The 26,401-nt window shown below is 36.5% G+C and overlaps 1 protein-coding gene across 13 annotated transcripts in view; it reads left to right on the top strand.

Annotated features, from left to right (window-relative positions):
- The window catches only part of LOC126764886 (RNA-directed DNA polymerase from mobile element jockey), a 224,903-nt gene that overhangs the window by 193,560 nt on the left and 4,942 nt on the right, over nucleotides 1-26,401 (top strand). For all 13 annotated transcript variants that reach the window (XM_050482553.1, XM_050482540.1, XM_050482549.1 and 10 more), the window contains one exon: nucleotides 21,880-22,031. In XM_050482553.1, the coding sequence (XP_050338510.1) occupies nucleotides 21,880-22,031 (152 nt within the window). The remainder of the gene's footprint in view (nucleotides 1-21,879; nucleotides 22,032-26,401) is intronic.

Here is a 26,401-nt window from a genome sequence, read left to right as displayed (position 1 = left end):
TTTAAACTTTCCAAACCATTTAAATCAACGAAAGATTCATCTGAATCGCTATACGGTACCAGGGAGAGCTGTAAAAATATCCAATAATTAAAAACAAAAACATATTTTGCAAAAAAAACAAATTCATACTTTCGACATATTGTTCTAAAGCTTTATCTTTAATTAAAGTCTCAAAAAATTTTGTTTTTTTCCCCTTGTGTTTCATTTATTTTAAAAGAGAATTTAATTGTATCCCACACAAGCGTTCAAAGAAAATGTAAACAAGTCACCATATGCATTTACATTAAAATTGTTTTTGTTATAAAATCATAACGGTTTAATCTGCAGCCATTAAATTTTGACAGATGATGCAAATGATGTTGAACTATCGATTTCGATAACAAACCAAAAATCGATTATGGTGTGGGATACATTATTTTGGAGGTAATGGCTCGATATGATGACATGCCATATGCAGAGAATGTAAAGTATAGAGAAGGTGCAAATTGAATTCTGTATGATGTTCGATTTGGCGGCTAACAGAGCCGATAGAATCATAGTAAGGAATTCGCCGTTGTCGCTGCTATTTAGCAGAATTGTGCACGTGCAGTGGCAAAAAAATATATAAAACGACTGAATTCATGCCTGAATAAATAAAGAAAAATGCTTTGAAGAAAAATATACAATGCATTCTCTGAGTCACATATGCGTGATTATTTTGTATTATATGAACCACTGTTTTCTGGAAAATGGTAAAAATTTTAATTATTTTTACAAAATCGGGGAAAATTAGGTAACGTTATTTTAATTTTATTTTTCTTTAATTTGATTTTTTAATTTTTAAATAATTTAATATTTCAAATAAATTATATTTATTTCGACTATTAAAAAGTGAAGAAGAAAATTGAAGACCTTCATGAAATATGCATATTCGCATTATTTCGTTATCATTTCCATATTTGTACCAATAGAATTTATATGACACATGCATATGTATGTACATATGTATATTATTTCTTTGGCACATTTGTCTGTATGTTTACGAAAGCAAACGCGAGCCAGATACATATGTACATACATTCATAATAACAAGTGTCGCACGCATCTTTCGCATCTCCGTTGTCACCAAATGGTCAACCAATAGCCCAAAACTTGCGTATTGTCAACGCTTCCCTTGCCCCTGTAACAGCTTCGCCTACAAACTAGTATAAATATGTATGCATATGTATGAGCTTGCATACATATCGACGCAGATTTTTGCGAGTCACGGAAAAATATTTCAGAATGGACAAATATTATAAATCGACAACTCCGTTGTTGCCAGTTTTCTGACTTCTTTCTGTGAAGAAGCATCAGAAAGTTGTTCAATTTATGATTTTTAGCTTTTGCCATCGTCGCGAAAAGACGCTTGTAGGCAAAGGCATGCTCGGGGAGATGTTACGTCGTCTGTTTTTATGAATGAAGCGAGGTCGCTTGTAGAATTTGTGCCTGCGTTTATGAATGAAATCGTTTTTGTTGTAAAATTTACTACATTTGGGCTTCGCCAATTCGGCTGCCAAATTGACTTTTGATGCTTCTGCTATTTAGACAATTGTTGTTTTTGTAGAACAATGCTTCAATTTATTGTTGGTGACATATTCACATGTGTACGCATATGTATGTATGCGTGCCTGTGCATTATTTGTTCGGAAGTGAAAGTTATCGGGCTTTTTGCTAGAGCTCCGAAAAAAAGTGGTTTTATTTTAATTGGGTCCGTATGACCTTCTTTATTAAACTTTAAATTGCAACTGACTTACATATTCTTTCTTAAGCTAAAAGTAACCTTAATCAAACCTGTCCCGTAACTTGCAGTTCTGTGGAATTGCACCTTTGCGGCTCGTGGCGGATGTTCGCTTCCTGTTGTTGACGAAAATATTACTGTCAGCTATAACTTTATTTCTGATTGCGAAATATTAGCTCAGCTATATTTGTTATTAAAATATTAGCGTGAGCTATAATTATGAATATGTTTCGTGTTAACTCCTCCGCCGTCAAAAACAAACGTCCCCGTTTGTTCGCTGCATTTGATCTGTCAGAGTTATTGATCCTTCTAGTGTTGGTATTTCAGGTGTTTTGACTTCATTATGATCGTTCAGATTAACATTTACATGGTAATTTGATAGCTCTGTTATACTTGCTTTGCATTTATTTTTTAGACTCAAAATGGTGATAATTACGATGATGCACATCATGCAGATGATTATGAGCGAAAAATTGGTAATTAAAGCTGCAGTGTGGGCTATTTTTAATTTTTCCAGGTGATGTGTGTTGTTCAGATGAAGCTCCTTCATCATCTCCAAACTTAAAATTTCTTCTTCTTGAAACGATGGGACACAGGTAGTGTTGCTTATGTCTATAATATTTTTGTTATTACATATTTTTATACTACATATTATATTCTTAACATTTGTTCCTTATACCAAATATTTTATTATTCTTACACGCTATTACATTTTCAAATGGAATCTTATTTATATTCCTTTTTATTTTTATTGGTCTTATCATAATTGATTCACAAAGATCTTTATTAGATAACGGTATTCCAATAATGTATAGTAACATAGTTTCATTTGATGCAAGTTTAACATTTGCTAATTCGATAGATTCTTCAATATTATTTAGTGCAAAGTTATTTTTCCCTAGTGTATATTGTAATATATTTTATTCTTCATTTGACAAAATATAAGAATTAACTATGCCGGCTTTTGCCCAATGTATTGCATAGTCTATATTAATTATCTAATCTTTTATTATATTTAATTTATATTTAATTTCAATAGCAATATTATGTTGTACAACTTCATTTGTTTGTACTTCTTTTAAAATTTTATTTGATATTGTAGAAATATTATTTATTCTTTCGAAAATTACTTTATTGATTGTTATTTGTTCGTTATTATTTTCAATTATATTATTAATATGATTTTCTAGTATTATTAAGTCGTCGTGGTCAGGATTTCCCGCAATCCATTTCCAGACTGTTCCTAATTCGTTTACTGATTTCCTAAATCTCTTTGGTTTTAGTCTATGTAAGTATGTCTGTGTCAGTTTTAGTTCATTAATGAGGATAGGAAGGAGTGGGTTTTCTTCTTTAACTTTAGTTCTAATTGAATTACTTAAATTGTTTAGTGCGTTGGTATTGGTCTATGTCCACTTTGTGTATCAGTCGGAATGTTCCTGTTTGAATTTTTACTGGTCCTGTACTAAATGTGGCTAGTTGTGAGTTTGTATAGTCTATTATCCTAAAGTCAGCGTACACCAAATGTTCGAAAAATCTGAAAAATTAAAGTAAAGAATGATGTGTCTAGGTCTTGATATTGCTTTTGTGTACTGTGGGTCTATTGAAACGCGTCTTCCAAAAAAAGTTTCTATTGGTCTTTTTCTGGTTGTAGAATGTATTGAGTAATTATATTCGTAGGTGCAACGATCTAAAAGTTCTTGAAATGAGCGGTGGGTGCGTTCGGTTTGAAGACAACGCATAATTTCAGAAAGTGTGGAGTGAAATCTTTCGACTTGTCCATTGACTTTGCTAGCGTAGGGGGGTGTTTTGAAAATGTTAATACCAAGTTGGTCTTCGACCATAAATTGTATTGAGGCTGAGTTTAAAGATTTTTCATTATCTATAATTATGGTTTTCGGTACACCGAAGGAAAAAAGTATTTGTCGCAAGGGTTCTCTGATATCCTATATTGCTTTCGATTCTATTAATCTAACTTGGGCGTATTTCGAAAATTTGTCTACTGCGGTAAGTACAAGATTTCTCTCTGTACTGTATATATCAATGTGAACTATTTCTCCAGGATATTGTGGAATAGGGGTTTCAAGTAAATGTGGTTTATTAGGATGACGATCGTATTTGTTTTCTTTACATATTTTGCATTGTTTAATTATTGCTTCTATTTTTGCTTTCATTTTTGGAAAATAATATTTTTGTATGAGTTGTTTTGAATTTTCGTCTCGGTTTCTATGTGCGCGTTCTTTTAATATTGTTTCGTTCTGAATGTCCTCGTTCGTAATGTCATCAACTTTCATCTGAGTATATCGAATTTTATAATTGGAAAAATGGATTGGGTATATTTGTTGAATTATTCCCATTATTTCTTCGGAAGTAAATATACCATTTATCACCGAAGGGTTTAAGTAACGTTTAAAAAGTGAAATTAGGTTTTCTGAGGAATATGCTTGTTTAATTATTACATGTCTAGTGTATGTAGGGAATGGTATTTTAAATAGGTAACTATCTTCGTCTCCTAAAGGGATCCAAAGTTGGTTTTTGAAAACATTTATGGGTACTTCTACGGCTGGAATTAGATTGTGAGATGAGCTGTCATCTGAATGTGTGGCTACTGATAAAGAATTTATTTCGAATGGTCTTGAAAGTGTATCTGCTACTATGTATCTGCTTGGCTTTACCAGGTTTATATCTTAATTCGTAATTATATTCTTCGAGTATGGCTTTCCACCGTTTTAATTTAGAATTATTGTTTTTATTGCTTAAGGCGTATGTGAGAGGTTGGTGGTCTGTATGGATTACTACTTTTGCCATTGCATAGAGATAATTTCTAAAAGTATTTAATGCCCAAATAATAGCAAGCATTTCTTTTTCATTAACTGCATAATTTTCTTCGGTTTTACTTAATGTCCTAGATATAAAGGTTATGGGTTTTCCATTCTGTTCTAAGACAGCGCCTATGGCATATTTGGAAGCATCTGTTGTTAAATCGAACTCTTTTTTATAATCGGGATATTGTAAAATGACGTCTTTCGATGTCAATGTGGATTTTATTTTAGTAAATGCTGCTTTAGCGTCATTGTTTAATTGGATTTGGTTTTTTTGGAAACATTTCTTGACATTCTACCTTCTTCACCACGAAGTAGAGTTGTGAGGGGTTTAGCTAATTTTGCATAATCTTTTATGAAACGTCTATAGTATCCTGAAAGTCCTAGAAATGATCTAAGGTCTATAAGTGTTTTGGGGTATGGAAAATCTAAAATACTTTTTTCTTTAGATGGGTTTGTGGAAATACCAGCAGAAGAAACTATGAATCCTAAAAATTCTACTTGGTTTTTATAGAATTCGCATTTGTCTGCTTGTACTTTCATATTAGCTTTACGAAGTGTATCAAAAATTTTGTCAATATGCTCTGAATGAGATTTTTCATCATTGCGAAATATTATTATGTCGTCTATATAGACATAACATATTTTCTCAGAATATCGTCTAATGTACGTTGAAATATGGATGGGGCGTTCTTCAGTCCAAAAGGTAATCTTGTGAACTCATACTTTCCATTGTTCACTGAAAAGGCTGTTTTCTCCACGTCAGATTCCTTAAGAGGAATTTGATGGAAACCGCTTTTTAAGTCGATTACTGAAAATATTCGTTTTTCTCCTAATTGTGATAGTACTTCATTTATCTCTGGTATTGTGTATTATTGCTGATAGTTCCTTTAACCTATCATTTCCAAGAATTGCGTGAAAAGTTGTAAGAGTGGGTAACAAAGATTGCAGTTGCAGATCATTTTTGATTGAAAGGTTTGATGGTCGTTTGACAGTGAATTTGGCATTTGGTCTATTGGCGTAATTGATAGCATTTGTTCTTAAGGGGCTATACCAGTGTGACACTTTCAAAAAAAAAAATTTTTTTTTTGCTTTTTTCGATAGCTTATATATTCAAAAATATCCTGTAAAATCGGCGAGGTCGTATTTTAAATAGTTTTTGAATGGCAGCGTTCTAAATAGCGACCGCTCAGAGGTGCAAACATATATAAGTGAAACTTTAAACGCGTTTTTCTCGAAACGACATTTTTCAAAATTGCTGACATCATAACTCAACGAGAAATTGACCGATCGACTTGAAATTAAAACTGGATATAGTTGAATACATTTGCTATACAATAGACTACGATCTTTTTGATTGGCTGAAAATTGTCAATTTGGCATTAAAAAAACGACAATTTTTTTCGTAAAAAAACGATTTTTTTTTTTTCAAAATGGCGCCATTTTCTTAATTTTTGATATTTTTCAAAGATCGTAGTCCATTGTATAGAAAATATATTTAAGTTTAATAAACATTTTGAATTTTTTTGTTTCAGCTACTCAATCGACCGGAATCATGCCAGCAGTTGAGGCACTTTTTTTTTGGCACTTCCGCAGACAGCACATTACTCCGTTATTTTTCAATATTTTTGTAAATTTTTTTTTTTAATATAGCTAAAAATATACTTTATTACGTCCATAGAACGCCGAAACATTCAATCTAGTACATACTTTCTTTTAAAAAAATTCACGAAAATCGCCTAATTTTTCATGCGTCACACTGGTATAGCCCCTTAAGCTAACGTCTACGTCCATTGGTTGAGGTGGTTTTGGTGGTCTTGGAAGGGGATTATTTGGTGGTTGATTAAATGGGTTTTGATTATGAAAACCATGTTGTTGATTTACTGGATTTTGGGGATACCGTTGTTGACCATAAGGATTAAATATTTGATTTGGTTTTGGTATAAAAGCTAACTCGGGATGGAATTTGGTTTGAGGAAGTTGTCGATTAAGATTTGGAAAAAAATTCTGTTGTTGGAATTGTTGTCTAGGAACTTGATTGTTAGCGTGATTTGCTCTAAAGTTTGGATTTTCTAACTTCAGGCAAAGGTGAAGAGCTTCTGGTAGGCTTTTTGGTTCTCTGATGCCGAGAGCCTAGGAAGGTCACCCGAAAGTCCTCTGACAAACGTGTCAAGGGCTTTAGCACGGTAGTTTTCCGTAAGAAGATGTATTGCTTCCTCTCCTACTTCCATACAACCAATTTTGTTGATGATTAATGATGGGTGCGAATACACTTTTTGGTGAAATTCGTTAATCGTTAGTCTTCCCTGTATAAGACAAGTCATTTGATACTCTAAAGTACCAATGTCTCTTTTGTCTGCATAATAGGTAGTTAGACAACGAGATATTGCTGTCCAATCTAAAGGCATGTTATACGACTCTAGTGCTATGTCCGCTTTCCCTATAATTTTGTTTCTAATTACATTTAAATTCCGAAATATATTGGTGTGCCTTTCGAGGGTTCATATATCCTCAGAATCCGCTCGACACTCTTTTTCCAGGAGGTAAACTCTGAAGCGTTTCCTGAAAATTCTCGTAGTGATCGCACTACGTCGGGAATTTTGTCCATTTCGTTCATGTTGTCTCTGTATCTTTCGTCTATAGTTTGATCCCTAATGTTCTGGTGCGTACCATTATTCAAAACACTTTGTATTGTGCTTTGTCCGTCCGTCTGTAACATATGAGTTACAACGTTTTTAACTAAATGTGCCAATTCTGGCGAAATTTGGGTGTCACAATCGGAAGGTCTTGTTGGTGCAACGGGAGTTGTATTCCCTAGCACTGGTGGTCTGATTAAATTATTTGGGTTAGACATTTTCTTTAAAATATATAACTATTATTTCTTTGTTAATCTCTGGAGGGTCTCTTTTACAGGAAAGTCGCAGAGTTATTTTACTTTTATAAAAACCGGAGGGTCCCCGTTAGGTGGTGAATAGCAGAAAATTTTGTATGTTATATGCTGGAGGGTCCCCCCGTAGGTGGTGAATCGCAGCTTTGTATTATTATTTATTATTGGCTGTACGAGCCCGTTTATTATTTGTAAAAGAAATAATTTTCTTATTGGAACTCTTAAAACTTTCTTTAAATTATTTACTTTGTTTTCCAAAAAAAAAAAATTTTTTTTTTAATATTTTTAAATTATTAATTTTCTCTTATAAGTTTCTTTTTTTCCTTTCCAAAAAATTTGTTTATATATTTCTAAATTATTAATTTTCAAAAAATGTTCTTTTCTTTTTTTATTTTTTTTTTTATATTCTTAATTATTAAATTTAAATAGCTTAACTTATTCCTTACATAGATATCAGCTTCCCTTCCATGGCCGGTGACCGTGCAGTTGTCCTTTTTCCTCTCGGTACTTGGGCGCACTCTTTCACTCCCTCGATGCCAGAAAGTCAGTTCCGCTGCTTGCTTTCCGTACTGCTTATGGTACTTTTGTGAGTTGCTTGTTTTCCGTACTGCTTATGGTACTTTTGTGAGTTGCTTGTTTAACACATTGCTCGTTTTCCGTACCGTTATGTTACTTTTGTGAGTTGCTTGTTTAACACATTGCTCGGGCGCCAGTTATCGGGCTTTTTGCTAGAGCTCCGAAAAAAAGTGGTTTTATTTTAATTAGGTCCGTATGACCTTCTTTATTAAACTTTAAATTGCAACTGACTTACATATTCTTTCTTAAGCTAAAAGTAACCTTAATCTACCTGTCCCGTAACTTACAGTTCTGTGGAATTGCACCTTTGCGGCTCGTGGCGGATGTTCGCTTCCTGTTGTTGACGAAAATATTACTGTCAGCTATAACTTTATTTCTAATTGCGAAATATTAGCTCAGCTATATTTGATATTAAAATATTATCGTCAGCTATAATTATGAATACCAGTAATAACCCCCGATAATCGGGGGACTCCGTTATTTAAAACGAAAAAAGTAAAAAAAATTTTTTTTTATAAAAACTCAATTTTATCAAGTACTTCATGGAAAACTACATTCGTAGTGGTTTTATTTTGGTCGTAAGTCTTAACTTTGATATCTTGAGAAGATCGTACTCGACTCAATGCGACATACAGCTGGCCATGCGTAAAACAATCCCTTGAGGAAAACACCAACTCTTGCTAGAGTCTGCGCTTGAGATTTGTTTATTGTTATTGCGAATGCTACAATTATTGGAAATTGGCGACGCTTTAAAATAAAAGGAAGTGTTGATTCGCTGGGCTGTAAATTTATACGGGGCAATAAAATTTGTTTCCCTTGTGATTCACCGGTTGAAATTTCGACCTCCAAACAATTACAATGTAGTGCTTTTGCTATCAAGCGAGTCCCATTGACCAACCCTTCATATGTATTAAGATTGCGGATTAACATCACAACTGTTCCAACCTTAAGCCTTAACTCATGAGGCGCTACTCCACTGAAATTAAGGGAGTTTAGAAATTCTGTAGGGAATCCGACATGCTCTTGAGGATCTTCAGAAACGACAGTATCCACGCTATAATATACCCTTTCTTCACCGGGCAACATATTTACTATTCTGCTATTTATTATCGTACAGTGATCATTTTTTGGACACAAAATTGCCCGATCCTTCAAATGGTTTTGACTAATAACACCAGACTGAGGCTGAAATACCCAATCCACTAAATTTTCATTTAGCAAAATTATCTCTTCTGGTATATTGATTTTCGACTCTGGAGAGAGCTCTCGACCTTCTCCAACACGCAAAAGAAAACTGTTGTATAAGGATTCTTTAGAACGCATATTCGTTGAGAGTTTGAGACACCTAAAAAATTTCCAAAGTGAGCACCGTTTCAAACTATTTACCAACTATAGCGGCGCGTGAGCTATTGGGCACCACAGGAAGAACTTGCCTGAAATCACCACCTAATAAAATAACCTTTCCACCAAAAGGTATTTCATTTTGGTGAATATCACGTAATAATCGATCTAAGCAAAAGTAGCATGCTAATTCGGCGAGCATTGCGATTTTCTTCTCTGGCTCTCTGTTCCTCTTCGCGTTCAACCTGCGCCATATGCTTATACTCATTTGCCAAGGGGTTAATATTTGAAAGCATTTAGTTGATTTCTCTCAGCAAATACCTATCGCAGATTGAATTATGTTGTGCCCTTATATCAGTTGCTTGATCCGTGTCAAGAATAAACAGCTGGGCGTAGGAGGATTCTGAAGGATGATCTGCATGCAATGGACCTACGCTATGATATATTGATCCATGTATTCGGAAGCAATATGGTCCGCGCCCTGTAGGCTCCGCAATTTTCGCTTCGAATGATGCAAAAGCAAACGAACTATTTAGCTGCCGAATATTCTCCAAATAGTGTCCCCACCAAGAGTTCAAATCATTTTCTAACACAGCTTTCAAAAACTCAGGTACACGTAATTCTTGAAGTTTAACTTTTCCGCCATGACAACATGTCGTAAAGCCATTTCTTACCTAGTAACAATTTCAACCAAATATTAAGACAATAAGTATGTATATACATATATTACGAATATAAAACAATGAAAAGTACAGGTACCTTTTCACTTCCGAAATGTTTTGCTTTACATATATTAGTCAAACCCCCAAGCGAACTATACTCCGGAAGAACTACGGAGTTTAGGGCAGCTTTGAAATAACTTGCTATAGATCCTGCATGACTACGGCTCTAATAAAACAGGTCAATTCATATACATACATACATTAACAATTAAAAATTCCTTTTTATCTATAACATTCACCTCTTCTCTTCGACCTGTTAAACTCCTTTTTCGTCTAATTCGCCTTTGGTTTGGCATTTTATTTTTAATAATTAATCTGAATCTGAACTGAAATTCGATGTAGTATGTACTTAAGTATTCGCTGGTAATAGCCGCCTTGACTTTTGGAAGAAAACTGAACTGACTCAAAGCTTACCTAACGCAATAACACTTCTAATCAAAATAACGCCCACAACAATATTTCTGTTAGATTTTGCACTTGCGTCTTCGCCCATACATATGTATATACATACATATGTTTGTAAGTATGTATGTGTGAATATAAAACAAAGTAGAGTGCGCATGTCAAACATACATATTCGTGCAACATAGAAGAGAGCGCATGTCAAATGTAAATGTAAATATGTATGTATGTACCAGTGCACATGCCAAAGCAAACATTTGTATTTTGTAATATTCGTCATTCTCTTATTGTCATAGATAACTTGATTAGAATCTCTTTTCTTGCTCTCTCGCTTGCAGCTGATCTGTTTTCTGAACTGGCAACAAAACACAATCAGGGTGCCGTCAACCAGCAGTTAGTGAAAAAGGCGGGGTGCCAGAAAAGCAGCGCTATAATTACTTGACGAAATTAGTGTGAAATGAAACTGTGCGAACATATTTTGGCAAAATAAATGTTTATGTAAATTAATTAATGATTTTGCATTTTAGCATTTACATATATATGTATGTATGCATTTTCAAAGTGTTTAATTTAGTGTTTTTGTATAATTTATTAAATACTCAAGTTAATATTTTTCAGCAGTGGCATCATTGGCAAATGTTATAAAAAATGCGAGTTTTGACAGCTCTCTCTCGAACCAAAGAGTCTCGTATCAAGTTATCTATGCTTATTGTCATTTTGCTACCGAGCAGACAACATTGTTGTTGTTAGATTTCGCACTTGCGCCTTCGCGTATGTGGGTATGTGTGTAACGAAAGCAAATGACAGAAACATTTTTAATTATTCATTCTCTTACATATATGCTCTTTTCTGTAGAAGCGCTGCTTATATTAACTTAATGTAAAAATTGAAGAACTTTAAACGCAAATATATCGAAAGTGGTTCAATGAATTTAAAATCTGTAAAATTTGTGCAAAGTTTCAGATCTCACACTTTAATTTGATGTATTATTTGTCTCTGTACGTTTTGTAGATCTCTGGAAATAAGCGCCTTGTCTTAGAATAATATATAGATGTTTCGTGTTAACTTGTATACAAATATATGTATGTACACATAAGTATATATGAATGTATGAACAAACAGATTAATGCGCGCACATGTAATATGTATAAGTGATAAAATCATGATTTGAATTTCTGAATGCGCACATGCGTATACATATGAGCAAATAATAAGATTAATATGACAGGCGATATATGTATGTATTTATTATTGTTGTGATGAATTCAATTTCTATTACTACTATTAGTATAGTATCGGGTGATTTTTTAAGAGCTTGATAACTTTTTTTTTAAAAAAAAAACGCATAAAATTTGCAAAATCTCATCGGTTCTTTATTTGAAACGTTAGATTGGTTCATGACATTTACTTTTTGAAGATAATTTCATTTAAATGTTGACCGCGGCTGCGTCTTAGGTGGTCCATTCGGAAAGTCCAATTTTGGGCAACTTTTTCGAGCATTTCGGCCGGAATAGCCCGAATTTCTTCGGAAATGTTGTCTTCCAAAGCTGGAATAGTTGCTGGCTTATTTCTGTAGACTTTAGACTTGTCGTAGCCCCACAAAAAATAGTCTAAAGGCGTTAAATCGCATGATCTTGGTGGCCAACTTACGGGTCCATTTCTTGAGATGAATTGTTCTCCGAAGTTTTCCCTCAAAATGGCCATAGAATCGCGAGCTGTGTGGCATGTAGCGCCATCTTGTTGAAACCACATGTCAACCAAGTTCAGTTCTTCCATTTTTGGCAACAAAAAGTTTGTTAGCATCGAACGATAGCGATCGCCATTCACCGTAACGTTGCGTCCAACAGCATCTTTGAAAAAATACGGTCCAATGATTCCACCAGCGTACAAACCACACCAAACAGTGCATTTTTCGGGATGCATGGACAGTTGGCCACCAAGATCATGCGATTTAACGCCTTTAGACTATTTTTTGTGGGGCTACGTCAAGTCTAAAGTCTACAGAAATAAGCCAGCAACTATTCCAGCTTTGGAAGACAACATTTCCGAAGAAATTCGGGCTATTCCGGCCGAAATGCTCGAAAAAGTTGCCCAAAATTGGACTTTCCGAATGGACCACCTAAGACGCAGCCGCGGTCAACATTTAAATGAAATTATCTTCAAAAAGTAAATGTCATGAACCAATCTAACGTTTCAAATAAAGAACCGATGAGATTTTGCAAATTTTATGCGTTTTTTTTTTAAAAAAGTTATCAAGCTCTTAAAAAATCACCCGATATATTATGTAAAAATCAAAAAAAAGTATTAGATATGCAAGTCCAAATCGACTATAAATATTACTATGCATGCATTCATACAAAATTATACTCATATCACAATTATATTTACATGCCAATATGGAAATCCCGACGGCAAAACGCAAAAGCATACATATTTACATCGCGAAGGCAAAAATTGAAGCATGAAAATATAACAATGCTCTTGTTGGGAGTATCATAAGGAGCATGCATACATATGTATATTTATGACTCTTCATATTCTTGGGTATGTAAAACAGAGAACACAATAAAAAATGTCTTTATGTTATCAGGAGGATGGAATCATGTGTAGAAGTTCAAACAAGTGAGGAAAGTTCACTGATCGCCATTCACTTGGGAGTGGCCAGAAACGATTCTTTTACATATGACTCAAGCAGCTCACGACTTCCGGTTTTTTACCAAGTATCCTTGAAGGCGAGCTAAAGTGAGGAGGCGAAATATCCCCTACATAGGGTTGTGCGATGGGTTTGGGACCCGCCACGTAAAAAACAGTACCAATGAAAACTAAACGACAGCCTCGGATGAGAGACCCCCCTTTTGATGACGACCATGGCAAACGAAATAAGGACTGCGATATCAGGGCATGCACCTGGAATGTCCGGTCCCTTAATTGGGAAGGTGCCGCTGCCCAGCCAGTATGCTAAACATATGTTTATGTATGTATATATGTATGTATGAATGTAGGCTTTTGAGTTTTGCCGTCGGCAATTTAATATTGACAGGTAAACATATTTATGATATGAGTATAATTTTGTATGAATGCATGCATAGTAATATTTATAGTCAATTTGGACTTGCATATCTAATGCTTTTTTTTTGATTTTTACATAATATACTATAGTAATAAATATTTTTGTATTATGTTTCTTACTAATAGAAATTAAATTTATCACAACAATATATAAACATGATCTCCATGTTCATATACATTCATTTATACTTATATGTACATATATTTGTATACACTTCCGAACAAATAATGCACAAGCATACAAACATATATATGCGTACACATGTGAATATGTCACCAACAAAAAATTGAAACATTGTTCTACAAAAACCATTATCTCAAATAACAGAAGTATCACAAGTCAATATGGCAGCCAAATTACCGAGAACAAATGTAGTAAATTTTACAATAAAAACGATTTCATTCATAAACGCAGGCGCAAATTCCACAAGCGACCTCGCTTCATTCATAAAAACAGACTACGTAACATCTCCCTGAGCATGCCTTTGCCAACAAGCGTCTTTTCGCAACGATGGCAAATGCTAAAAATCATAAATTGAACAACTTTCTGATGCTTCTTCACAGAAAGAAGTGAGAAAAGTGGCAACAACGGAGTTGTCGATTTATAATATTTGTCCATTCTGAAATATTTTTCCGTGACTCGCAAAAATCTGCGTCAATATGTATTCACGCTCACACGTATACATACATACATTTTTACGCACGTTTGTAGGCAAAGCTGTTACAGCGGAAAGGGGAGCGTTGATAATAGGCGGCCATTCGTTTATTTTTTTCGGCACAGCTTGGATTTTCTATCATCATACAAGTGCTGAACCAATGAGCGCGACAGATATTAGAATACACACGTTCTTAGGACACAAGTATTGAGGAAGCTGCACAACTACATAACTGTGTCCCTAAGAACGTGTGTATTTTAATATTTAACAGATGTCGCTTGCAGTCTGTTGTGCTCAATGTGTTCGGCACTTGACTCTTTGACAAAACGCAAGTTTCGGCCATTGGTTGACCGTGACAACGGAGATGCGAAAGATGCGTGCGACATTTGTTATTATGAATGTACATATGTACATATGTATATGGCTCGCGTTTGCTTTCGTAAACATACAGACAAATGTGCCAAAGAAATAATATATGTACATATGCATGTGTCATAGAAATTCTATTGGTACAAATATGAAATGATAACGAAATAATGCGAATATGCATATTTCATGAAGGTCATCAATTTTCTTTGAAGAAATTATGTAAATATAAGTTTTTTGAAATAATTAAATAATTTAAAAAAATAATTAAATTACTTTTTACCTAATTTTTCACAATTTTGTAAAAAAATTAAAATTTTTATAATTTTTCTGAAAAAATGGTTCATATGATACAAGATAAATCACGCATATGTGACTCAGAGAATGCTTCTTTACATTCTTTGTGTGACTTTGTATATTTTTCTTCAAAGCATTTCTCTTTATTCATTCTCGCATGAATTCAGTCGTTTTACATATATTTCTACCAGAGAACGTGCTCATTTCTGCTAAATAGCAGCGAGAATGGTGAAATTCTGCATCGCAATCTTTTAAGTTCTGTTAACCGTCCAATCGAACATCATACAGAATTCAATTTGCACCTTCTCTATGTCTTTATGTTCTCTGTCTGAGTATAGGTATATGTAGGTATGTAATCTCGTCTGTCGCGAAAGCACGAACGAATGCCCATGCAAAGAGCGCGTATAGTATACATACATATAATATATTATAAGAATACACGCGGAGTATATCTGTGTAAAATCTCATCTGTCGCGAGAATGGCTGAAAATGCTCACCCACAAAAGTGCCCAACGCGCCATAAGAAGTTTTCACTTCAAAAAATGGTCGGACGAAAGCGTGCCCAACGATTAGAATTTAAGTGTGCTCTGCCCAATCCACAAAAAGGGAGACCCCACAATCTGCGCCAACTACGGTGGGATAAGCCTCCTTAACATCGCGTATAAGGTTCTATCGAGCGTATTGTGGGAAAGATTAAAGCCCACCGTCAACAAACTGATTGGACCTTATCAGTGTGGATTTAGACCTGGCAAATCAACAACCGACCAGATATTCACCATGCGAGTTGAGGAACGTATTCCTTATAATAGGAACAAACATTAAAACAACCTTTTGTTTCAGTAAACAGAATGCATCAAAACAACCTAGAGTTTGAATACCGCAACAACCTTATCTTAAAACAAAGCAAATGTATCTAAGCAAACAATATATATGTAAACAAACCTAAACAAATAATATAATCTGTATCTTAACAAACCATCAACTAGTAATAAGTATACATACTAGTTAGTGTAAATAGAAGTAAGAACCATGTAATGAGTTAGTCTTAAGAGTATAAATAAAGAGTACACATTTCGGTGCAGCTCAAAATATATTCTTTTGCCTCATTTTTACTTAATCTAAAAATTAACTTTCGCCAAATCTTGGAAAAGACCCGTGAAAGGAGAATCGACACACACCACCTCTCCGTCGATATCAATGCTGCTTTTGACAGCACGAAAAGGAGCTGCCTTTATGCCGCGATGTCTGAATTTGGTATCCCCGCAAAACTAATACGGCTGTGTAAACAGACGTTGAGCAACACGAAACTTACTTACTTACTTAATCTAAAAATTAACTTGCGCCAAATCTTGGAAAAGACCCGTGAAAGGAGAATCGACACACACCACCTCTTCGTCGATTTCAAAGCTGCTTTCGACAGCACGAAAAGGAGCTGCCTTTATGCCGCGATGTCTGAATTTGGTATCCCCGCAAAACTAATACGGCTGTGTAAACTGACGTTGAGCAACACGAAAAGCTCCGTCAGGATCGGGAAGGACCTCTCCGAGCCGTTCGATACCAAACGAGGTTTCAGACAAGGCGACTCCCTATCGTGCGACTTCTTCAATCTGCTGCTGGAGAAAATAGTTCGAGCTGCAGAACTTAATCGAGCAGGTACAATCTTTCGCATTTGCAGACAGAAAAAGAGAGAGACCGAAATGCGTGGGTACGAAGAGCTTGACAAGCTGGCTGACATGGGCAATGCTCAAAAATTCTACGAAAATATGCGGCGACTAACAGAAGGTTTCAAGACCGGATCATAGTGACTGATGTCCAGAGCATACTAAAATTATGGAGGGAACACTTCTACAGCCTGCTGAATGGCAGGGAAAGCATAACGCCAGGAGAAGGCAAACCCGATTCCCCAATCGATGACGATGGAGCAGATGTTCCACTGCCCGACCATGAAGAAGTTCGAACAGCAATTACCCGTCTGAAGAACAACAAAGCGGCGGGGGCCGATGGATTGCCGGCCGATCTATTCAAACACGGCTGTGAAGAAATGATAGGGAACATGCATCAGCTTCTTTGTTAAATATGGTCGAACGAAAGCATGCCCATCGATTGGAATTTAAATGTGCTCTGCCCAATCCACAAAAAATGGAGACCCCACAATCTGCGCCAACTATTGTGGGATAAGTCTCCTAAACATCGCGTATAAGGTTTAATGGAGCGTATTGTGTGAAATATTAAAGCCCACCGTCAACAAACTGATTGGACCTTATCAGTGTGTATCAGTGGTATTCACCATGCGCCAGATTTTGAAAAAGACCCGCGAAAAGACAATCGACACACACCACGTCTTCGTCGATTTGAAAACTAATACGGCTGTGTAAATTGACGTTGAGCAACACCAAAAACTTCGTGAGGATCGGAAAGGACCTCTCCGAGCCGTTCGATTCCAAACGAGATTTCAGACCAGGCGACTCCCTTTCGTGTGACTTCTTCAACCTACTTTTGGAGAAAATAATTCGAGCTGTAGAGTTAAATAGAGAACGTACCATCTTCTACAAGAGTGTACAACTGCTGGCGCATGCTGATGATATTGATATCATCGCCCTCAACACCCGCGCCGTTAGTTCTGCTTTCTTCAGAATGGAAAGGCAAGAAAGCAAATGGGTCTGGCAGTGAACGAGGGCAAGATGAAATATCTCCTGTCATCAAACAAACAGTCGTCGCATTCGCGACGTGGCCCTCACGTCACTGTTGACAGTCAAAACTTTGAAGTTGTATATAATTTCGTCAGATGCTACTTCGGACTGAGTAGGCACTTGAGAAGTAACGTCCTCTCTCGACGAACAAAAACCAAACTCTTTAAGCAACTCATAATTCCCGACCTCCTATATGGTGCAAAGGCTTGGACGATGACTACAACTGATGAGTCGACGTTGCGAGTTTTCGAGAGAAAAGTTCTGCGAAAGATTTATGGTCCATTGCGCGTTGGCAACGGCGAATATCGCATTCGATGCAACGATGAGCTGTATGATCTGCTGTTGATTCATCCTGGAAGTAATGTCCGCTGTTACAGGATTTATACTTACATCTATTGCTATTTGTTTCTGAATTTTTCCCTTATTACATGGTTATTACTTGTTTAGGTTTGTTTACGTATATAGTATATCGTTTGCTTAAATACATTTGGTTTGTTTTAAGATAAGGTTGTTCAGGTATACAAACTCAAAGTTGTTTTGTTATTTGTTTGTTTAGGATTTGTTTGTAGTGCATTTCAATTGTTCCAACTCAAGGTTGTTTTGATGCATTCTGTTTACTGAAAAAAAAGTTGTTTTGATGTTTGTTACTATTATAAGGAATACGTTCCTTAACTCGCGCTGTTGTTAACTCGGCTATAATCGCGTAAGCGGTGTCTACGCCAGTAAAGAAGAAGATTTGGTCGCTGCAATTGCAGTAGAGATCTGTTAACTTAAGGTGCGAAACCTTTTTCCAATTCTTGCTATTTGTGTGATAGGAAGCATGTTTGTTAATTGCGGTAAGACAATAACTTCTGCTAGAATGCGCTTATCCGCTTGGGGAGAAATTGGCGGAGCAGATTTTATTGGAGTTTTGAACTACTCTTCCGCACATTCTCATATGAATCAAAGAAGCAGCCGACTGTAGCCCTGAGCAGTCTTGAATATATGGCACTTACATCTGCAGCAAAAGAAGCATTTTATGTGAAAGAGCTATTAACAGGAATGAAATTTCAGTGTCCAAAGGCGATAGTAGTGAATGCCGACTACTTGAGTGCGATGCATCTCGTAAAAGATTCCGTTTATCATTCGAAGAGTAAGCATTTTAATATAAAATATCACTGTATAAGAGATGTTAACCAAGAAGACATTATTGATTTAAAATAGTGTTGTATTCCTAATATTACTGACATTCAACTAAGAATTTAAACAAGAATAGTCATAACAAGTATTAGGTTTGAATTAAAGAAATTATTTAATTTTTTCACATGTAAGAATATGCTCGTTGAGGAGACGTGTTGAAATACATGCCTGTATACAACGCACATATTCATGCAACACTGTTTTTGTACTTCATACACGTTTTTCACTTCATTTGCTTTTTAATTGCTTTCTTGTACATACTTACATTATACTGAATTAAATATAATATAATTGTTTTACTCCCTTTAGATTGCAAAAGTAAGTCACTGGAAAATATAAGTTGTTTTCCAATGGTTGCAGCAAAAATTCTATATTTCGAAAGTTCGTTGTAACGGACCACCACCGTATGTACATACATATTGGACTTATTGCATTATAGCTTGGCTATAAAGACAACCTTTTACATAGCACTGCAATTTAAGCATCAATCAGTGCGTGCAGAAAACACATTTTTCGTTTCATTCGTTTAGTTTTTTCAACATAGTTTCTTTCAAGGTTGATAGACTGATTATAGCGCCACTCCAACTTTCGATACCATTTTTTTAAATTTAAAATACATTGTTGTAGTATGATTTTTCCATTGCTTCAAAATAGAGCTTAGTTTCGGCGATCATCCCTTCTTTCGGCGAAAATTTCTTCCCAACAAAGCATTTTTTTGAGATCTGAGAACAGGAAATAGTCGCTGGGGGCTAAATCTGAAGAATACGGTGGATGTGAAAGCAATTCGAAGCCCAATTAATTGATTTTTGCCATTGTTTTCACAAAGTTGTAAACGATGCATTCTTTTTTTTCAAATGCATCCGTTTTTTAGTGATTTCGTTCTTCAAAATGTCCAATAACGCTATGTAATAGTCGCTGTTGTTTTTTGATGTTTTCGACGGTAACAACCTCTTTTGCATGTCCACTAGGTTCACCGTTTTCGATGCTCATTTCACCATGTCTAAATTTAGCATACCAATCTTTGATTTTCCCTGTGGCAGTATCCGCAAACTAGTCATAAAGGCAAGTTTTTGCTTCAACTGTTTTTTCGCTTTTTTTCACAATAAACAAAGTTGCTTCACTCAAAATGATATAATTCACAAACATATTATCCGACAGCTAATAAAATGTATACACGCGCCTTTTGAAGGTTAAGGCTAATTAAAAATCATATTGGCCTTGTTTCACGTAACGAGTACAGTCGCGAGACAGTGACTCGGCCGAGTGCTCGTTTCGTTTAAACAGTAAGGCGAGTAATGAACCGAGTCAGTGGGCGAGTTTAGTGGCGAGAGAGTCACTAGAATCACATTTTGTTTACTAGGCCGAGTGCTTCTTTTTTCTTCACTCTTTTGCCCCTTCTGAGCTAATCACTGACTCGCTCGTTGCATGTGAACACGCGTTCGGTGTTCACTCGCCACTCGGTCGATTTTTATGTTGTTTATTTAGTTTCAATTGCATTTTGCGTTGTGAAAGAATTGAAAATCCCACAACTCTTTTATGAGATGCGGTAGAACTTCATTAAAAACTCTTTTAAAATGTCTTTTTCTACCAAACATTGCAAATAAAACTTAGAAAAACTTCACTGTCTAACTAGATGAACAAAATACGTGTAAACCTCTACTCGCCAACGCAACTCTCTCGACCGAGTATCATACTCGGCCAGAATACTGTCTCGCCACTGTACTCGGTACGTGTAACAAGGCCATATGGATTTAATTCTATGTATCAGGCCGGGGACATAGTGCAAATTGATTAATTCAAATTTCACACGATAAAAGCGTCATTGAGTTCAAGTTACTTTCCGATGCATTCATTAACATATACAATGTCTAAAAAAGACGGATTTGATATCTGTGATTTACAGGTATATTAATATGTATTTATACTCTCGCAACAATGTTGCTAAGGAGAGTATTATAGTTTTGTTCACATAACGGTTGTTTGTAAGTCCTAAAACTAAAAGAGTCAGATATACGGTTATATATACCAAAGTGATCAGGGTGACGAGTAGAGTCGAAATCCGGATGTCTGTCTGTCCGTCCGTCCGTGCAAGCTGTAACTTGAGTAAAAATTGAGATATCATGATGAAACTTGGTACACGTATTCCTTGGCTCCATAAGAAGGTTAAGTTCGAAGATGGGCAAAATCGGCCAACTGCCACGCCCACAAAATGGCGGAAACCGAAAACCTATAAAGTGTCATAACTAAGCCATAAATAAAGATATTAAAGTGAAATTTGGCACAAGGGATCGCATTCGGGAGGGGCATATTTGGACGTAATTTTTTTGGAAAAGTGGGCGTGGCCCCGCCCCCTACTAAGTTTTTTGTACGTATCTCGGAAACTACTATAGCTATGTCAACCAACAGAGTCGTTTTTTCAGGCATTTCCATATACAGTTCAAAAATGGAAGAAATCGGATAATAACCACGCCCACCTCCCATACAAAGGTTATGTTGAATATCACTAAAAGTGCGTTTACGGACTAACAAAAAACGTCAGAAACACTAAATTTCACGGAAGAAATTGCAGAAGGAAGCTGCACCCAGGCTTTTTTTAAAAATTGAAAATGGGCGTGGCCTCGCCCACTTATGGACCAAAAACCATATCTCAGGAACTACTAGACCGATTTCAATGAAATTCGGTATATAATATTTTCTTAACACCCTGATGACATGTACGAAATATAGGTGAAATCGGTTCACAACCACGCCTTCTTCCAATATAACGCTATTTTGAATTCCATCTGATGCCTTCTCTGTATAATATATACATAGTACATTAGGAACCAATGATGATAGCGGAATAAAACTTTACAAAAATACGGTATTTGAAAAATATGTAAATGACGTATAATGAAATCTCGATTATCACTTTATGATGCGAGAGTATAAAATGTTCGGTGACACCCGAATTTAGCCCTTCCTTACTTGTTTTTGTCTGTCGTAAAACATTAAGTAAACGTAATTAATTATTGTGATTCATATTGATAATTTGGCCTCAATGTGCAATTTGGCCTTAATATAAGGTTATTTAGTAACTAGTGTTAATATTTGTTATAATTTAAATTATTTTGCAGTTATTTGGAACCCATGGATAGATCAAGCAAGAGAAATGAGTGATTTTGGGGATGATGAATTTCCCAATATGCTGTGCGTGGAGTCGGGTCATGTATCATCTCCGATTATTTTACTACCAGGTACAGCATTTGAGGCCAGCCAAATACTACAGGTTTGTTTTGCATACGCATTTTTAAACATAAAGAGTAAAATGATGACATACTCATCTGTATACCAAGTTTACCTTACAGAATTTGTCCGGAAAGTAATAGGACTGAGTCGATTTAAAAAAAATGTATTGAACCAATCGTTACAATTCTTTAAAAACTTTCAAAATAGGCACCTTCTGCGTCGATGCAGCGCTGCCAACGCGATTTTCAAGCATTGAAGCTGAGGTGCAAGCTGCTTGGATCCCCTCTATGGTCTCAAAACGCTTGCCTTTCATCGGCCTTTTCTGGCAAGGAAACAAAAATGTATTCAAAAAATGGGGGTCACTTTCACACATGTTCAAATTTTCTTGACACACTTCCACTCGCCGCAATTTCTGATTGTCAGTGAGCACTTTTGAGACCATCTTCGCGCACATCTTGCGCTCAGTCACAAAGTCATGAACCATAGATTTTCATAAATTTAACATCTGTGCAATTAAACGAATACTTAGTCGACGGTCTGAGTTGACAACTTTGCGCAAGAGTCACATGTCTTCCAGCACGGTCTTCATCAGCGACCTCTTCCCGGCCGTCCAAAAAGGCCTAGTGCCACCGAAACATACTGCTTGATCATATCAAACGTCCCTGTCGCAGATTTAGCTAGTTTCACATAGAATTTAATCGCGTACCTCTGCTCTAACGAACTCTGCATTTTCGGCTTGCACCATTCACAGAAACACGTCGCGCGAAAATGTTTGTCGTAACTCTTCAGGTGATCGGAAATAACTGACCAGCCGCTCGTTCGTTAGCTAGGAACGCCCTTTACCGAATCCGGTCGGTACGCGCACTATCCGAAGTACAGTCGCGGCGGGAGAAAATCAGTCCTTTTACTTTCCAGGAACCCTGTATTCACTAAATGTATACACCTTATCAAAATAATAATTTTAAATACTGAATGTGTAAATGAGGTGGCTAGTTTTTTTAGCCACGGTTAACTATTCAAATAAAATTAAATTTTAGTAATAAATACCGCCGTAATCTATTTTATGATTGAAGTTATTTGTCGTTATTTAAAATTTTTATCAAAATTCCTAATTGAATAAGCTTTGATTTTTTATAAAAAGTCGAATACTATTATCTAAGCAGCTACTATTATCTCTTCTGCGTCATGGGTTATGTAAATGTTAGGGTTCTGTTAGGTAATGAATATTTTCCTCTTCCAGTTTTTATACTAGTTTAACATGTTGAAACATAGTTAAATAGCTTTGTTCACCTAACGATTGTATGTATTTTCTAAAACTAATCAAGATAGATATAGGGTTATATATCAGGATGACGAAACGGGTTGTAAACCGGATGACTGTATGTCCGTGAGTAATAATTGAGATATCTTAATGAAACTTGGAATCCGCATTCCTTGGTGAAAAAGTAAGGATGAGTTCGTAGATAGGCGTAATCGGATCACTGCCACGCCCACAAAACACCATTAACCGAAAACGTATAAAGTACCATACTGTAGGGAAGAATTTTTGTAAAAGTGGGCATGGCCCCGTCGTTTAATAAGTGTTAATGCACATATCTCCTAAACCACTAAAGCTACAACAATCAAACTCGCCTAGCGCAAATATTATCAGAACTCCTACCGAAATGTGAAAATGAAAGAAATTGCCTGATCCCCATATACGTACTGTTGTAAACTGCTAAAAGCGCGATAAATCAATAACTAAATACGGCAGACACATTAAATTTTGGTAACATATGTAACAGTGCAAAAATGGGCGTAATTGGGCATTCACGCCTATTTCCCATATAATACCATTTTAAATTCTATTGGAAACTTTCATGAAGAATTAATTAACATATCGACATAAAACTTTGCACGAATTTGCATTTGAGGTATGTCACCTTATGCCTAAAAATTGCGTAAATCGAACCAAAACTGTTTAACTAGGTACTGAATATGTGGACCCTATGTTTATATAAGGAGTCATGTGTAGAAGTTCACGAAAGTGAGGAAAGTTCTCTGATCGCCATTCACTTGGGAGTGGCCAGAAACGATTCTTTTATACATGGCTCAAGCAGCTCACGACTTCCGGTCTTTGACCAAGTATCCGCTGGGTAGCCTAAGAACATCCGTTCGAAGGCGAGCCAAAGTGAGAAGGCGAAACATCCCCTACATAGGGTTGTGGGCTGGGTTTGGGACCCGCCATGTAAAAAACACTACCAATGAAAAATTACCAAAAGCCTCGGAAGAGAAACTCCCATTTTGATGACGACCATGGCAAACGAAATAAGAACTACGATATTAGGGCATGCACCTGGAATGTCCGGTCCCTTAATTGGGAAGGTGCCGCTGCCCAGCTGGTTGATGTCCTCGCGAAAATAAAGGCTGACATCACCGTCATCCAAGAAATGCGACGGACGGTACAAGGACAGCGACGAGTAGGTCCTTGTGGTATTTACTACAGTGGCCATATAAAGGAGCGGAAGTTTGGCATGGGATTGGTGGTGGGAGAGAGACTCCGTCGCTGAGTACTATTATTCACTCCGGTGAATGAACATCTAGCCACAATCCGCATCAAAGCGAGGTTCTTCAACATATCGCTGATTTGCGCCCGACGGAAGAGAAGGACGATGTGACCAAAGATGCCTTCAATGAGCGCTTGGAGCACACCTATGAGCGCGATATCAAAATCGTGCTTGTCGACTTTAACGCCAGGGTGGGCAAAGAAGGCATCTTTGGCACTACGGTCGGTAAATTCAGCCTCTACGACGAAACATTCCCAAATGGGTTGAGGCTGATCGACTTCGCCGGGGCTCGAAATATGGTTATCTGTAGTACTAGATTCCAGCATAAGATCAAACCATCTGGCTGTCCCCACATCGAAAAGGCCGAAATGCGTGAATACGAAGAGCTTGATAAGCTGGCCGACAGGGGAAATGCTCGAAAATTCTACGAAAAAATGCGGCGGCTTACAGTAGGTTTCAAGACCGGAGCATACTATTGTAGAACTCTCAAAGGTGATCTAGTGACTGATGATGGATGAAAACACTCCAGCTCTGAAAGTATTCGACGCCGTAACCGTCGGGGGAAGCAGAGGAAAAGGACCTGGCTACGTTTGGAATATCCAATTGGCGCCACGTAGCGAAAAGAAGAAACGACTGGCGCGCTGTTGTTAATTCGGCTATAATCGCGTAAGCGGTGTCTACGCCAATTAAGAAGAAGAAGAGCACGCCTTGTATATCTGACTGTGTGAAAAACATAGCATTTCCAAATTTATGCTACACACTATGCAACTATCCTTGTGTCCTGTTGATAATCTCAAATGCAATTTCTACTGGAAACGGAATACGTTTGAACTGAAATGGCAAATCGTTAGAACTCAAAGGAATTCGTAGAATCAAGCATTCTGCCACCTTTAATTCGATAGCTGCGTTGCAATCAGTCGGGTTCCATTACACAGTTTTGGCTCATGAAGATTTCGGAATATAATAACGACAGAACCAATTTGAGACGCAAACGGTGGCATACCAAGCCTCTCTAAAAAATTTTGAAATTCTACTGTATAATTCACGGCGTTGTCTTCATTGTCAAGACGATCGATCGATCGATATGTATGAGCGCAAGTCTCCCGGAATTTGACTTTGAATCTTCCAGTTTAAGTCAGCAACATCGGTATTTTTGGCAGCTAAAAGTGCACTCAAAGAATCGTAGTTACGATAATTTGGCCAATGTTCAGATAAACATTCGTCATGAGTTTATCTTTCGTTGAAGTTAACCGAAATTTGCCCATTTCCAATACTTAGCGAATACGATGTAAATTGTCTTCGGCAATGTCATTTTTGTTATCTCATAATTAAAGCGACTTTGAAGGCTGATTATCATGTTCCAGCAATTGTAATTGCTGGCATGCTTCTCAAAAAGCTTCACACATCGTACCATTCACAGTACACAATGACTCAAATGAAGTTGAACCGCGTACATTAATCAATAGCAACCGAAGGTAGAAGCAATCGTCGTTTTTCGGGTGTAATGTGTAAATTTGTCCTTATGCATTAGTTGAGAACACAGCTAGATGTCCATTTACTGGTTGGCCTTGCTTTCTGCGTAACCATTTCTTCGACGATGCATTCCATGTATAATATTGAATAGAGCAATGTTCTCATAAACGGATCACTGACGAAAGTTGAGAAAACTCGTCAATGTTAATTTTGTTGCTGGCGGTGTTTCCACTGGTTGTACTGTATTCGCTGGGTTAAAATATACTTTTTTTCTTATTCTCCAAATTAAATGCGAGACTGTTGTGCGTCTGCGTCGGAAAACGTTCATGAATTGCAAAAGTAAATATCCTACAAAGCGTTTTATTGCAGTTTACGTATCGATGTTTCGTTC

The sequence above is a fragment of the Bactrocera neohumeralis genome, unplaced genomic scaffold, assembly GCF_024586455.1.
Source record: "Bactrocera neohumeralis isolate Rockhampton unplaced genomic scaffold, APGP_CSIRO_Bneo_wtdbg2-racon-allhic-juicebox.fasta_v2 cluster10, whole genome shotgun sequence".
Classification (NCBI taxonomy): domain Eukaryota; kingdom Metazoa; phylum Arthropoda; class Insecta; order Diptera; family Tephritidae; genus Bactrocera; species Bactrocera neohumeralis.
Note: the sequence above shows the minus strand (reverse complement) of the source record. Positions and strands in the feature narration are given on the sequence as shown.